Source organism: Sceloporus occidentalis, unplaced genomic scaffold (assembly GCF_023333645.1).
Source record: "Sceloporus occidentalis isolate IW3139 unplaced genomic scaffold, rSceOcc1.0.p SCAF_28, whole genome shotgun sequence".
Taxonomy (NCBI): domain Eukaryota; kingdom Metazoa; phylum Chordata; class Lepidosauria; order Squamata; family Phrynosomatidae; genus Sceloporus; species Sceloporus occidentalis.
Genome location: NW_028317008.1, coordinates 5,408,845 through 5,425,188, shown reverse-complemented (window position 1 = coordinate 5,425,188; position 16,344 = coordinate 5,408,845). Strand labels below are relative to the sequence as shown.

The 16,344-nt window shown below is 35.5% G+C and overlaps 1 protein-coding gene across 1 annotated transcript in view; it reads left to right on the top strand.

Annotated features, from left to right (window-relative positions):
- LOC149299728 (insulin-like growth factor 1) overlaps positions 1–12,516 on the top strand; it is a 46,742-nt gene extending 34,226 nt beyond the window's left edge. Inside the window, exons 3-4 of the mRNA XM_089486075.1 lie at positions 6,536–6,717; positions 12,457–12,516. Of these exons, the coding sequence (XP_089342201.1) occupies positions 6,536–6,717; positions 12,457–12,516 (242 nt within the window). The remainder of the gene's footprint in view (positions 1–6,535; positions 6,718–12,456) is intronic.
- Positions 12,517–16,344: the final 3,828 nt, after the last annotated feature.

Sequence of the window (16,344 nt, the reverse complement as noted above, 5' to 3'; positions counted from 1 at the left end):
GGCATAATAATGACAATGGTTGTAAAATTCAAATTAAATCTGCTTTCTAGAGGAAAGAGGAAACATTATGACTCTAAAACCAAGATACATTGTATTCTCATTAACTAAACCCTGCTGTTTTAACTATAATCCTGACTGTATTATACAAGAAAATGGCAAAACCTGCTACTGGAGAAGGAATGCAGAGAGTCTTGCTGTATCGGCTAGAGATCTAGGGTTTTTCTTGTACTGCTAGGGCATAAATACAATTTATTGTCTGCATTCTTCCAAAGCATCTCTTTCATGATTTTAATTGTTGTGGACAGTTGTGTGAAAAAACTACACCTTTTTGAATTCCATGGTTTTACATACCTGGACATAATAACGATCATCTATTCCTTAGCAGGTATAAATATTAGGTAAATACAACCATCACATGAACAACAACACATGACATATTACACTGTGTGATAATTTATAAAACAAAAGTCAAAATGGAGAAGCCATGTGTGATTCAATAGCTTATAGAACCACCTTTAGCAGAAATAACTTGAATTAATAGTTTTCTCTATGACTTCATCAGTCTCTCACATCATTGTGGAAGAATTTTTGCTCACTCTTCTTTACAACATTGTTTCAGTTCTTTAAGGTTTGCGGGCATTTGATAATACATAGCTCTCCTAAGGTCTGCCACAACATTTCAATCAGGTTGAGGTCTCGACTTTGAATGGGCCATTGCAACACCTTGATTCTTTTCTTTATAAGCCATTCTGTTGTAGATTTGCTGGTGTTCATTGTCCTGTTACACGACCCAGGCTTTAGCTGTTGGACAGATGGTGTCACATTTGACTCTAGAAAACTTTGTTATACAGAGGAATTAATGGTGGACTCAGTGACTGCGAGGTTACCAGGTCCTGTGGCTGCAAAACAAGGCCATATCATCACCCCTTCACCACCATGTTGACAGTTGAGGTGTTTGTGCTGATATGCTTCTGTTTTTGCCAAATGTGGCGCTGTGCATTATGGCCAAACATCTCCACTTTAATTTTGTTTGTCCAATGGACATTGTTTCAGAAGTCTTGTGGTTTGTTCAGATGTAGCTTTGCAAACCTAAGCCGTGATGTCATCCTCTTTTTTTTTTTTTTAGAAAGAATAGGCTTTCTCCTGGCAACCCTTCCAAACAAACCATACTTGTTCAGTCTTTTTCTAATTGTACTGTCATGAACCTTAACATTTAACACGCTAACTGAGAGCCTGAGATGTAACTCTTGTTTTTCTTGCAATTTCTCTGTGCATTGCACGGTCTGAACTTGTGGTGAATTTGCTGGGACATCCACTCCTGGGAAGATTGGCAACTGTCTTGAATGGTTTCCACTTTTGAATTATCTTTCTTACCTTAGAATGTTTGGAAATTGCTTAAAAACACTTCCCAGCTGAGTGCTCCAGACCAGCAAACTGCTAAAAGTTTGGCTTTTATAGTGGTGGCCACAGTTGCTGATGATTAATTAATCAAGAGCATTTGATTAGTAGCACCTGTCTGCTACTTAGCATATACATTCTTATGGAAGCAGTAGGGGTGTACATAGTTATTCACACATGGCTTCTCCATTTTGGCTTTATTCTTCTTGAATAATCATGACACTGTGTAATATGTCATGTGTTGTTGTTCATCTGAGGTTGATTTTACTTAATTTGTACTTAACATGCTAAGCAACAGATGGTTGGTATTATGTACTGATATGTAAAACCATAGAATTCAGAGAGGGTGTACTTTCTTTTTCACACAACTGTAGGTAAAAATGATTTCCAATAACTGTAATATAGTTAATGTATATGTCGTTTATGTCATAAAAACCAGTGCTAAAATATTAAGTCAGTGGTACAAAACGGTAGACTGTTGCATCGCACCACAGAACAAAGTGAATGCACGGACTGCACAGCCTACCACTGCACTATGGAATCTCTCGTATCCGGCCCATTTACACAATAGAGCACTGTGTCTAGTCAGCATAGGCTCCATAGTGAACTTACACCATGTGGTACATGCAGCGGGCCAAGATAATATAGCATTCAGTATAGAGGGCAGCAGCCATAGAAGTAAGGGGTGGCTTGGTCACTGCACTGGGTTAGGCCTAGGACATTATCTAGCCAAGCTATGTCTCTGACCGTACACTATTAATGGTATAAGTTATAATGTTTTAAAGGAACATAGAGTTATGTACTTCCCTTTGTCTTCCTCTTACCAAAATACATACATTACGTTTATTTATATAGTGCCAGGAGATTCAGTAGCACTTTACAATCAGAGTCGGTAGGATACATTTAAAATCACAATCAACAAGCTGATACAAAAGTAGAAGACAGCCCTGCTCTTGGGAGCTTACATTAAGTATTTTTTTTCTGTTGACGTAGAAGTCATTTTGATGTGTACATGGTTTATTTGTTCTATATATTCATGCAGGTAAACTGAATGTATACAGTTTAGTTTGTAAGCCTTTCTGTCTGCTCTTTTTTAAATAGCAGCTGTCTCAGGCTATGAAGGTGTCTAACTGCCTCTTGACCTTTTGTTAATCAAGCTTACCAAGCAAACAGTTCCAGACTGGTACCATGTAGATAAGGAGCAGTTAAGATAGATTTTATAGAAAGCAAATAATCAGATACTTTCCACTATCTTAAGCAGAGGCAAGAAAACCCAACTGAACTTGAAAAGAAAGTTCGACTAACACATTTGTTAGCGATTGTTAGAAATGTATGCAGTAAAACATAAATGTATTTATTTAAGATCATGAAGAAAATGTTTTTAATCATTATTTATTGATAAAATTGTTAGCTATCCATAACGTCTTAGTTCACTTGTTTCAGGTATTTTCTGTGAAATCAATCTCCTTCAAATCAATAGTATATGTATGTATTGCCAGAGAACTGGTAAAATGAGAACAAAAGTTATAAACAGAAAAGCATTCAAGGTAAAATGCATGCTTATATTTCCTGTAAGATGGGAGATGTGTGTATGGGTTGATACAGAAGATCAAAAGGACTTACTGGAAATTTATAGCACTGCGAGTAAGGATAATTGTAGAATGAGAAATTAAAACTAATTGATGCCTATATTTTAAGGATTTTTTTGTACCACTCCTCTGCATACAAAGTTAAATTATATTGAAATACTGCATATTTGATGATGGGGTGTTCCACTTATTATTATATTTAAATTTAAAAAATAATTAATGGAACATCCCTTCATCAAATATGCAGTATTTCAATAGACTTTAAACTATTTCAATAGTAAGAGGGAAAACACATAATTAAGCGTTTTGTGGCATATTTATTCTTAGCTAAACAATTGGAAGGTCGAAACCAAATGTAGCTTTACACTGTACACTGTACACCATATTGTTGCATTATATTTGTTGAATTCGATATGCTCAATACCAGTTTTAAAATTACCATTTAGTGTATTAGAGCCTGGTCCCTGTTAGACTAAAACACTGAAATGTAGTCTTAATATAATATGTAGAAGAGGCAATGGCAGCGTGCTATCTGATCGTGTTATCTCAGACCTTGAAATGCATTATCCGTTTTCCTAGAAATTGAATTTTGACATGCAAAGCACTTTTGTAGCCAGTAAAAATTTTCTTGGCTGTTGATCTCACTTTCTAGCTGTGGAATCTGACCTGAGCTACAATGGAATGCTGCACTTGTGAGGTTTATACTGATTTTAGCTACTGGGATTTGGCAAGTAATATAGTTCTGTAGGACCTGTATTTATATTTTGGATCTTATATTACTCAGAGCAATGAACAATTCACATAAACCACACATTTGGTTGTGTGGTCTCCATAGCCTCTAGGTATAAATAACCAAGGGAAACAACTATTAAAGGGACACCCCAGTGCCCCATGCAGCTTCAGCAATGAAGAATGTATATTAAAGTACTTTGTAAGTACATTAATGTGTATTTTTTAGGTACATGCACACACCCTGAAACTCTCATGTAAGTTTATGTGTTCCTATGTTTGGTAATTTAATAGGAAGTAAAAATTTCAATGGTAAGTAAATGTTATTCTTATAATATTTTAATTATTTTTTGGGACAAGCCTTAAATAAGATGCAAAGTGAGCAACCAGGCAGAACAAGGGGGGCCAAATGCATGCATAGATTAGAGAGACATGCTTTATACATACACCAAGCAAGAAGACCCTTTTAAATTGGGTTATAATATATTAACTCCCAGGGTCAATGTTACAGAGCTCTATTGTGAATTGCACAGGACTGTGACCAGAATATATTGTGAAATTTACACAGTAGCTTACTTGGGTGATAATACCTCAAGTTGAACCAACTGTTTCAGTGTAATATTACATCATTTTATGCCACTGGAAAAAATAGATAAATGTCCAGTGTCCAATAACATGCTAAAGCTAGAATCTTTAAAATTTGAAAAACAAAAAGTGTCTGTATTTGTTATTAGGCAAATGCTATTTTGGCTGCTTGTGCGACAACAAATTGAAATTGTAATACTTCATTAGAAAAATGTGTCAACAGTGTTAGGTAAAGAGGAAGGTAATAAAACACCATTAAAGATGAACAATTCTGGGACAGCCAATCAGAATGATCAATTTGTGCACAGATTCATTGATCCTGGAACTGTTGAGACTATTGATGATGATGATGATACCAATTCTTACTAGGGTGTAGGTGAATAAAACAGACCAGTATTTTTATTATACCATTTGCTGTTTGCATTACTATAATCATGAATGCAATAAGATACAATGTGGAAATTAGTATTAGTTTTTTCCTGATTATGTCATTAATTCTATGAATGATATATATTAAGGTTGGTGGTTACAGACATGGAAAGGTCTGCGAGCACTGAAATTATGCTTAATCCATTTTGCTAATCCGTGTTGCAATGTACATAAAACGGATTTATTTCTTTCTTGGTGACGCAATCTCTAATATAATGCATTATGCTGAGAAATTTTTTTTAACTCTTTCGAGAGACAGAATTAAAAAAAAAAAAAAATACTTGGCATGTATCATCAATGACAAATTCCTGGGATTACTGAGCCCTTTGATCCAAAGGCAATACACTGAAGGTTGCGAAAATCATATGAATGCAGCATGGAAACTGTTTTGGATTGAAGGCAAACGGATTAAATAAATATATACTGTATCTCTAAGCATAATGTAAATTGGAAAACGGTGAGGCATGTTTACAATCAAGTTTTATATCAGATAATAGAAAATGTGTAGTATGGGCATCCTTTGGCTAAATTGACGTCTCCGGTATGCCATTTTGAGGTGGATGAAATGCTGTGGTATGCCACAAGCGGAACTTGGGCCTAGTCAGACCTCGGGCAATTTGTCAAGCAGGCAACTGTAAGAAAAGGAGAGAGTTTGACCTCTTGTGAAGGTGCCAAAACACATCTGCACATGATGATGCTTACATGTGTGAGGGTCATGTGTTCATAAAGTTTCAAAGCCTCAAAGAAAGAATGATGGCCCAAATAAGCCAAAAAAGCAAGGGTTTAAATACAATGCATCCTTATGGGGAAGAAAACCAAGCAAAATAATAAAGGTGTTATAAATAGAATATTATTATATTAATATTATATTATTGTGTTATCCACAATAATAATCTTAAGCAGTGAAGATTCTCATATTATATTTACACAAGACATACCAATTATAAGCAATCAAGACACACAAAAGGTTAATATTATATATGTAGGCACATTGCCCTTATATTAAAAGATGAATATCATTACCAAGTACAATAAGGTATTTTACACCACCATTGTATTTAGCATGGGGTTGTCACAGTATGTACATAAAATATTTCTCATCAATGAAGTTTCAAGATCAAATGTGCAATCAGACTATATATGATGATAAACTCAAATCAATGTGTATGATAGCATTAAATGAATATGTTCATTGTATTGCGCACCCAAAGGGTATCTCCAAAGGGTGCTGTGCTGTAGTGAATGTTCACATCACCTTAATATATAGTAAGATCAAATAATATTGTAAGTACCCAAACAATTCTTAGCAATATAATTTACTATTCTAAATCTCAACAATAGAATTATAGGATTTATCTATTTCCAAAGATGGGTGCATGATTCAAAATATATACAGATTTGGATAAGGCAAAAATAGGACATGATATATGTAGGGTATCTAAGGAAAAAGAGGTTATAAATCAAAGTAGCCAAAAAGGGAAGCACAAAACTGTAAACTATAAAGGCATAGTTTACCTATAGGATGTGTAAATAGTATAAGCAAAAAATGAAAGAGCCATAAAGTGAGTACAGACTTGGTCCGGGCTAATCAATGGATAAGACATAAATAAAAAATTAGATACATTAGCAACCATTCTGCTTCTTTCCTATGTAGCATAATATCCCTTTCAATTAAATATTATGAGAACACGTTAAATTCCTATTAAAGATATTGCTAAGGTAGTGGGATCGTGTTCTGTAATTAATTTCCGTGTACTTTTTTTTTTATTTTTACGATATCCTCTTTTCTCCTTTTTCTCCCACAGGCAAGCCAACAGGGTATGGATCCAGCAGTCGTCGCTCACATCACAAAGGAATTGTGGATGAATGCTGTTTCCAAAGCTGTGATTTGCGGAGGCTGGAAATGTACTGTGCTCCTGCCAAGCCCGCTAAATCAGCCCGCTCTGTGCGTGCACAACGTCACACTGATATGCCCAAAGCCCAGAAGGTAATGTACCTCACAGAATATCGATATTTGAGGTGTTAATCTTGAACATCACATTCCTGAGCCTTACATTTTACAATTTGTTATATTCATAGGTGGAGTTTTTTAGATAAAAATATGCAACATATAGGGATTAGAATTTTTTTTAGCCATCCTTAAAGATGAACTTTCAACAAATTTCAGTATGATCACATTAATACCGTATTTGCTCGATTATAAGACGAGGTTTTTTTCAGAGCAAATGCTCTGAAAAATACCCCTCGTCTTATAATCGGGGTCGTCTTACAATCAGACCTCAAATAGGTCTGACTATGAGACGACTAAGATCCAGATACCCCGCAGCTGCAGGGGACCCAGATCCTCCTGTCTCCCCCCCGCCCCACTTACCGGTACTTCTGAGTCCCCTGTGTGTAGCTGGGGCAGCGTGTAGATGTCTACGCGATTCGCGTAGACAACTTCCGCTGCAGCAGGAAGGAGGTGTGGCTAGCAGCGGGGGTTGTCTGTGTCCATCGCGCAGACCTTCCCCGGCTGTCAGAGATCAGAGTTCCCCGTACCGGTGCCGGTGCCGCACCGGTGCGTGGAACTCTGATCTCTGACAGTCGGGGAAGGTCTGCGCGACAACCCCCACTGCTAGCAATGCCTCCTTCCGGCTGCAGCGTAAGTGCGTGGGATCTACACGCTGCCCCGGCTACATGACAGGGAAGTCAGAAGCACCAGTAAGTTTGGGGTGGGGTGGGGGAGTGTTAAATGGGGGGCATAAGGCATTTCTGGGGCAGATGTGCATAACTGGGGGGCAGGTTGGAAAATAGAAGGAAATAAAACCAAAATATTTTTCTCAATCATAGTTTTTATTAAAAAAAATAGTTTAGATGAATTAACATTTACTGGTAAAACTTTTTTCCTATAGGGTCGTCTTATATTCAGGCTTTCTTTTTTTTCCTAAATTAATATTCAGATTTGGGGGGTCGTCTTATAATCAGTTTCAGACTTGGCATAACAATTAATTTCCTGTATTTAATTCATACAAAATTAGTATCCATCAAAGCAGAGAAGAAACCCTCAAAAACAGTAAACTTTTAAACTTCTGGCTTATCTGATAGGAGACAAAGTTAACCCTCATTTTTGTCCAAACTTTCAGAAACTAAATCCTTTTTAATGAGATAGACCTAGATATCTGTAGAAATTCAACTTGATTCTTACAGAGCTATTTTGTTGCTCGCTTGTTTTGACTTCGATAAAGTAGAGTGGATCTAGTAAATAACTAAGCATTGATCATTTGCATTGGGTTACTGACAGTGAAGGTGTCGTGCCCGAACACAATGAGAAAGCAGTGATATATATACAGTTGCAATTAAAATTATTAAACCCACATTGCAAATCAGGTTTATTGTCAAAATTTACACACTTTCAGCATTTGGCAATGAACATATATATGAAAGGCAAGATGGATTCATTGAAGTATCAAGAAATCCTAGGAGAAAACCTCATGCCATCTGTGAGAAAGCTGTCCAAAAGGACAATGATCCCAAGCATACCCCAAATTCCATCAAGGCTTGGTTTTAGAACAAGTCCTGGAAGATTCTACTGTGGCCATCACAGTCACCTGACCTGATCTCCATAGAGAATCTCGGTGGGATTTTAAGAAGGTATTTGCAGCAATTTTTACAATAAACCTGATTTGCAATGGGGATTTAATAATTTTGATTGCAACTGTATAGTATTTAGGACATTTATGTTACCTTAATTGGAGGACATTTTTTATGGACCCATGTGGAGTGTTGGATTATTAAAACAAAGATATTGCAAATAATTGAATAAAATATTTTTTTTAATAAAATCTGTGACTATTATCACTTATATTTACAGTTTTTCAGGGGCATGAATACTGCAAGCTATATTTATTGGACAAGATCAGCCTTTTGCAGGAAAAGCCAATTCATAGGGAAAGCAACCAATTTTTAAAGGAAAATTAAAATATATAGAAACATTTATATAATATGTATGAATACAAACTAAACAGAAAAAAAGCGCCATTCCTCACTAAGACTCTACCTGCGTCAATAATTTTACATAGTATCTCTGAGATTAGTTAACGTTTAACTCTTCCTACAGACCAGAGTTATCAGCATCCTTTAGCCCAGTGGCCCCTTAGACTTTGCTGATACAACTGTGAGCAATAGTGAAGGTGACTGAGATTCATTTATGTCTATTTTTAACTTGGTAAATATGATCCTCAATTATTCTGTCTATACTGTGCTGATTAATAATAATCCACAGCAAAAGCACTAATATTGTAAAGTGTACCTATATTGTAAAGGCACACACATACGTTTCCCAGTCATAAGTGGTGCTACTATATCAGCAAATTGAGCATCTGTTTATGACCACAGCTGATCCAGAGATGTCCCATTCATTTGCTAAAGTAAATTGAGATTCCTTTTTGGAACAAACAGTTTGATATACAGTATGAATTCCCTTTTCTTATTTTTTGTATAGGTAAATATATAATTTGGGTTATTATTATCATTTATTATTATTATATTTTATTTATTAAGCACCAACATATTATGCATTGCTGTACAATTTAAATGAGGCACTTAACACATACATGTGTACATAAGTACATAACAAATATACATTAATACATACAGATACATCAGGAGTTGAGAACCCTGCCCATAAACTTGCCATCTAGCCTTTTATACAGCTCAAAGCTAAAAATAAACACTATTAGTTTTGTAATTAATTTTCATGTCACCTAGTATACACTTGTAATTAACCGTCTCCTCTCTGGGAAAACCTGATTTCTACACAACTGCAAGAAATTACAAATATTGAGTAGCAAGTTAAAAAGTAGAGATCTAAATTTTAAATCATTTCTTAAAATATGTTCGCCATTTAGAAAAAAATATTAGCACAATATTGTAATTTATTTTATGTTGTATTTTAGCAAATACAGTGGAAAAATCCTACTAAACGTTTAGAGTCATGGGAGACCAAAAATTCACACCATTCAAGAATGATTGCCTCGCCTTGATTCTGCCAACCCCTTTTATTTAATAATGCTATTATAGACTATATGCAAGGCCGCCATCAGAAATCTTGGGGTCCAGTACATGCTTAACACCAGGGCCCCCATGCCCCTCCCGCCCTATGTATGTCCTCGCTTATGAGAACAAGGGTGAGCCTAGAACATGATTTCAGTAATTCTGATGGGTAGTAATGGCACATGGCAACATAAATACTACAACTGAAGTAGAGCTGTACATTTCTCTAACTGTAAATTTTGCAAATAATGATATTTAAAGCCAGCTGTTATAAGCTAATAATAAACCTACAAACACAAGTAAATATATATGAATATTTCAGAGCATTAAAAACCAACAGATACAATAAGAGCAGCCATCTTTAGCTACTGGTCTCTGGGTGTGCTTATTTTGTTCATATTAAAGTGCCCTTTTTGTGGTGCCTCTCATGGTTAGAGTCATGGGCATAGGACAGCAGCAGCTTTGGCACCAGGATTTTAAAGGTCCGTACGAGTGACTCTATTGGTCGCCGTCAAGGAGCGACCATTCTCTCACTCATTCACACAATTCATCCACACATCCACACAGGGAGCTCCTTCATTGATTGATGTCAGACGAGCCCCCTGCTGGCGACCAATAGAGTCGCTTGTACGGTCTTTTAAATTCCTGGTGCGAAAACTCGGCCTGGACAGACCACTGGTCTCCCCTGCTCCAGGAGTTAATGGTCCCTACAAGCGACCAATAGAGTCGCTCATACGGACCTTTAACTCCTCACTGCGAAACTTGTACTGGGTAGGTTCCAGGAGTTAAAGCTCCATGCGAGCGACTCTATTGGCCGCCGTCAGGAAGCAACCATTCTCTCACTCATTCACACAATTCATCCACACATTAATTCATTCATTCTCTTACTCACTCACACAATTTATCCACATATGAATTCATTCATTCTCTCTCTCATTCTCAGATAAGGAGAGAAGATCTCCCTTAAAATTAATCCACTTACATCTATGACACTGATCTCTGTAGCATCTTTTACGCATAACCTAATGAGTACCACAGGGATATGATGTCTTTATCTTCACAAAGAAGGCTAACAGAGGAGACAGAGTACCCCTGTGTATGTTTCTTTTAGAGGTGATTGGGGGCACTACCCTGGCTATGGCCTTTGGCAGCTATCCCCTAAATCCACTACTCATTGTGCTAATAGTTTTTATGGTCAAGATATTTGACAGGATTCCACTGATCTGTTTCATGTGGTTTTGACTCTACTCATCCTCTTCCTGATAGGCTGTGTGTATACTAAAAAAAAACTTTTACCACTTATTTCCTAATTGGTGCAGAAATCAGGAGACAGGAAGTCTTCCCACAAAGGAGGGGGGGTCATTAGATGTGTACCATAGATGCCAACAGAATGCAGTTTTCCATGGCAGGTAGGTTAAAATTTATTATGGAAATATAGTTTTAAAAATCAACAGTTAAGCAAGTATTGTGTATAGCATCTTGGTGTGCATTTCATATATTGCATGTATTTTGCCATGTAAGTCAAAGATCAGTGACCCATCTAAGAAATATTGAGCTCCGACTGAATAAATGTTTGAGTAGTGAAAGAAATCTGACCTACATTAGATTAATATTTCAATTGATCACCAAGCACAACTGACCAACCCTTCACCCACAAACCCTTTTGTGTTAAAAAAAAATGTAACGGCAAAAGGCTTTCTGAAGATTATCAGAGAACGCTAACTGTTCTTCAACTTAGAAGTTATGAATTTTACAAATAAAAAATAAAATTTGCCAAAGCAGATTTACTTCTGACAAACAATACAGGTCATTCACATGTAAAATATTTCCCTTTGTGGTATATAAACAATAAAAGCTGCTAAATTAGATATTTTTACGTTGGCACCTTGTAATTAAAAATAAAATATTACCATTTGTGGAAAACGATGCATACTTAATAAAGCTATATTGTGAACAGGGGTAAACAGTGTCTGAGAAGGCTTTTGGTAATTTTTGCTTTTATCAAATTCTTCACAAAGAATGAAGCTGCCTACTACTGTTTGCGGGTAAAAATACAGATGCATGTAAGGTGCTTTGAAAAAAATATATATATACTTTATAAACAAGAGTATGTGGACACCTAATCATCACATATATATGAGCTTGTTGGACATCAAAACCATGGGTTGTAACTTCCTCCACTCTTCTGGGGAGGATTTCATAAGATTCTGGAGCATGTCTGGTGGGATTTGTACCATTTTTTAAGCCAAAGGAGTATTTGTGAGGTCAGACGCTGATGTTGGACAGGAAGGCCTGTCTTGCAATCGTGTTTAAGCTCAGGGCTCTGTACAGGCCTCCAGAGTTCCTCTACACTGAACTATGGACCTTGCTTTATGCATAGTCATGCTGAAACAGGAAAGATCCTTCTCCAAACTGGTAAACCAATATAGACCAAGTGGCACACAAAAATGCAAATAATATATTTAAATAATAAAGCGAAAAAGGTGTGCCACACTCTTCAGCATGGACCCAATCTTTGTGGCCAATGCTTGTCTGCTGAGATGGCATGCCCATGTGCTTCTAGACCTCTTAGAAATTGGTGTGAATCAATAATTAGGAGGGTTGTCCATATACTTCTGTTCATATAGTGTAGTTGCAAGATCATATCATGAAGGAATGTTGTTCAAAAAAACATTTTTTTTCTACCTTTCAACAGGAAATACATTTGAAGAATGCAAGTAGAGGAAATACAGGAAACCGTAGCTTCAGGATGTAATTCCTGCCACTGAAAATCTTGAAAAATGAATGTGCCATCTGCAGGATATGTTACTGTAAGTGAAGAATAAACTATGAAAGAAAAAAAGTGGAAGACTTCACACTTATCTCAACTCATGGGCATTCTTCCTGTGAACAACGCAAATACACATTCCAATGTTAGATTTTTCCAGACAGAATCTTTGTCTGATGTAATCCTGCTTAATCTTTCACATGTTTTACATATCGTGCACAAACAGTTTTTAGAAGTTATGTCCCCTGAAGGTCCAGAAATTAAAGGCCTTTGATGGCTTCAATTGCACTAAAATGAATCAATGTTTTATGGATACTGGAAGTATGATCCAGAATTGTCCAAGATATTTTCTCTGAATTGCACTTCTATAAATGCAACAGGCTGTTTATTTTTCAGTGTCTATTAACATTTTTTGCCTGCCCCTCTTATGTTGCACAGTTTTGTCTCTCAGTAGCAAAACAAGGGAAAAAATAGCTTTCCATTTTTAGACAACCATAAAATCCATTTAGAATATTTTAATTATTTTTCATGTTGTTCAATTTATTTTTTAACAAAATATTATGATGATGTCATTCTACCCAGAAGAATGCACTCAAGAAAGTGTAAACATATGTGACACGTATGCTCCTAAAATGTCACTAATTCCTCTAGGCTGCACAAAAAGCTAGTTAATTTTCCATCAGTATACATTTTTTTTTAAATAAAAATTATATGTAAAATGATCATATCACACATGCACATATAATATTCTACAGCTGTTAACTAGTACAATGGTGCTACGGTATCTTGTAGTAAGCTTTGCGTATTGATCTGGTCAAAGTAAACAGGTAAAAGCAAACGTATAGAGGTAAAACCAAATTGCATAAAGATAAGGTACTGTTCCATATACTCTGCTGAATTTAACGTTCATAACTAAATGTAGCATTTGCAAATTTATTCCTACTATTGCTGAATGTCCATACCTTTCCAGAAATATTTTATTCATGTCATTTTTGTCTTCTGTGACAAAAAAGAAGGTGCAAAGAATGAAAAACATGACAGATCTGCTAAGGCAAATATTAATGTGATTATATAGTGAGTCTGGGTAAAAAGAAATGAGAAATTTAAACCAACACTAGTCCCCTGCTTAGAATAATTTAAAGGAAAATTCCCATGAAGCCACACCTAGTTTTTCCTGATCCTTCCTGATTCTAAAATATAAATTATGTTGCTTTTTGTGCCAAAATGCATCCAGTTCCGTGTTAAAAATATCACTTGCGTATCCCATCACGATTATTGATCACAATTTAGCGCATTCCATAACTTCACTAATCTCACTGATAATCCTCTTTTTGATTGAGGCTTAGATTTTGCATAGTTCATCGAAGGTTTAATTCTTGATATAACTCAAAATTTAAAATACAATTAGAAAAAAACAAGAACTTGCAATGTTATTTAAGATAGAAGTCACGAACTCTAATTAAGGAATAAGTAAGTGAAAATCCACATTTTTATCCTACTTGCAGAAAGCTCAACAATAGTAAAAAGAAAGTCTCAATGCTTAAACATCTTAGACTTTCATTTTGTGAAAAAGAAAACCGGTAATTTGAAGACTACATACCACAGTAATGAAATTATATAAATTAAGGAAATGTTCTTCAAGGTGTAGCAGATAGTATATCTGGATTGCTGGTTTGGATGCTTTGGCAGGAGGTACATTCGGGAACATGTTTGGAAATCGATATCTGAAAGTCTGTATGTATGTGTGTAATGTGTGTGTGTGTGTGTATATATATAAAGAAAACATCAAGTGATATTTCTAAAGGCAAAGCTCTAAACATGGAGCAATGTCCATGGAAATCAATTTTCCTAACAATTGCTCCAAGTTAAGAATTTTGTACCAGGATGCAGACAAAATCTGGATGTAGAATGAGAAATAATCAGTGTAATATAAAGCTAATGGGTATCATATTATGTAGCAGATTTGCTTTTACCAGTTTTTTTGACCAGGTGTGGTAAAGTGGTGCTAATGTTTTAATGAACTACTTGACTAAAAAGATAAAATAAACATATAAAATATATTTTTAAGCAAAGGAACTGAAAATTCTTGTGTAAATAGATTGCTTAATAAATGTTTTTTTTTAATGTCTTTATTGCTTGGCCATCTTAAAATAAAATATTGTCATCATTTGTCACTGCATGGAACCAAGTCTCTGTAAGGTTCTGCGGGGTTTTTTTTAAAAAGAAATTTTGGACTATAATGTCTTATTGCCAAGCCAAATGCTGTACAACAGACACTATTGCCTTTGTTAATGGTATTTTATTATGTTTTTTGTTTAGTGCTGACCAAGCTTCCTGCACTTTATAAGATTTACTTGGAATATTGTGTAATTTGTTAGCAAATTGATAGAAAAAATATATGCTAGGAGACTTCTTTGTAATACCCTTTCAGTGCCTGAACATTGCACGTGTATGTCTATAATTCCCCAATTATACTAGGATGTGTGTCAATCTATGTTGGTTATTAAAACACTGTGACATCACATCAGATAATTTAGGTTTCCCCATTGGACACTAGAAGACAATGTCATTCTTAATTTCATCAAAATAACACTGACAATGACAAAAAAAGTCATTAGTTGTACTGCAATATGACTTTACACAATCTATGCTGTCTCTACATTGTCACATAATGATAACAAATATATTTTGTACGCTATGATACAACTACATAATTGTTAGTAACCGTCAGAACACTTTGACATGACTAAGCACTGTTCACCTTGTCTTTTAAACAACATGACCTTCCTTTATCTTTCCCAAATCAGTCCTCAACCAAAGCATGTTTTTCAAAGCTCCTCCGCTGAAAACATAACACTTAAACTGTTAGGGCTACTTGAGGATAGAATTGAAGAAAGTTGTTTTTTACGCAGTTCATGCTGTGTCATACTATACTTTAACATCCTTGAAGCTCACAAAGAAACAGCTGATGAACTCCCCATTCTTTAATGGCTAACTTGGTTACTGAGTGAACATTGGAGTTTGACTTAGTATGTAGACTCATCTATAAATTTCAGTAAGCCAATTAAATTGGAATGCTATAGAGACTGGAGATTATTGTAATTGTAATACTTGACTGTCAAGGTGTCACTCTAATCTTTCCCAAACAATGATGCTAACCTCCATCACCAGGGTCATAATTAACTCCAGTGTAATACAGACAACCTCACCTGCTGTATAATCTGCAGGTTGTGATGACTTTTTGCTTATTACATGTAACCATTATGATGACACTTAATGGCAACATTCAACTCTCAGGTGTACAGTAAAGTGTGTTTTTTACACAGATATATGCTTGTTAGAGTGTAATGACACAGCCCTATATTTCGAAGTGTTGATCGGTACGGTTCATTCAATCTCCCTAATGTTAAATAAAGGAAAAAAACATACATATGTGATTCTGAGTTTATTTATTGTGTACTTTTCTCACTCTATTAGTAAGGTAATTCTTCTATTGGAAACTTCATATACTGTGTCATAACCATGTTTGTTGTAATAATAATTAGTAGTAGTAGTAGTAGTAGTAGTAGTAATAGTACTACTATACCAACAATTTACACTTGTTGGGCCAAGTCTTGTATTAATATATGAATTAAATTACAGTAGCATGAAGACCATGCCTTAAAGGGTATTCTGAAGCTCACTTTTATAATAGAAATTAAGGGTTTACCTGTTGGTCTCATTAACTGCTATTTTAAAATGGCTTAAACTCTCCCACAGTTGTTAAATGTCACTATTCGTTTAATTTAGAACATATGTGCTATGCTTTTACCATTA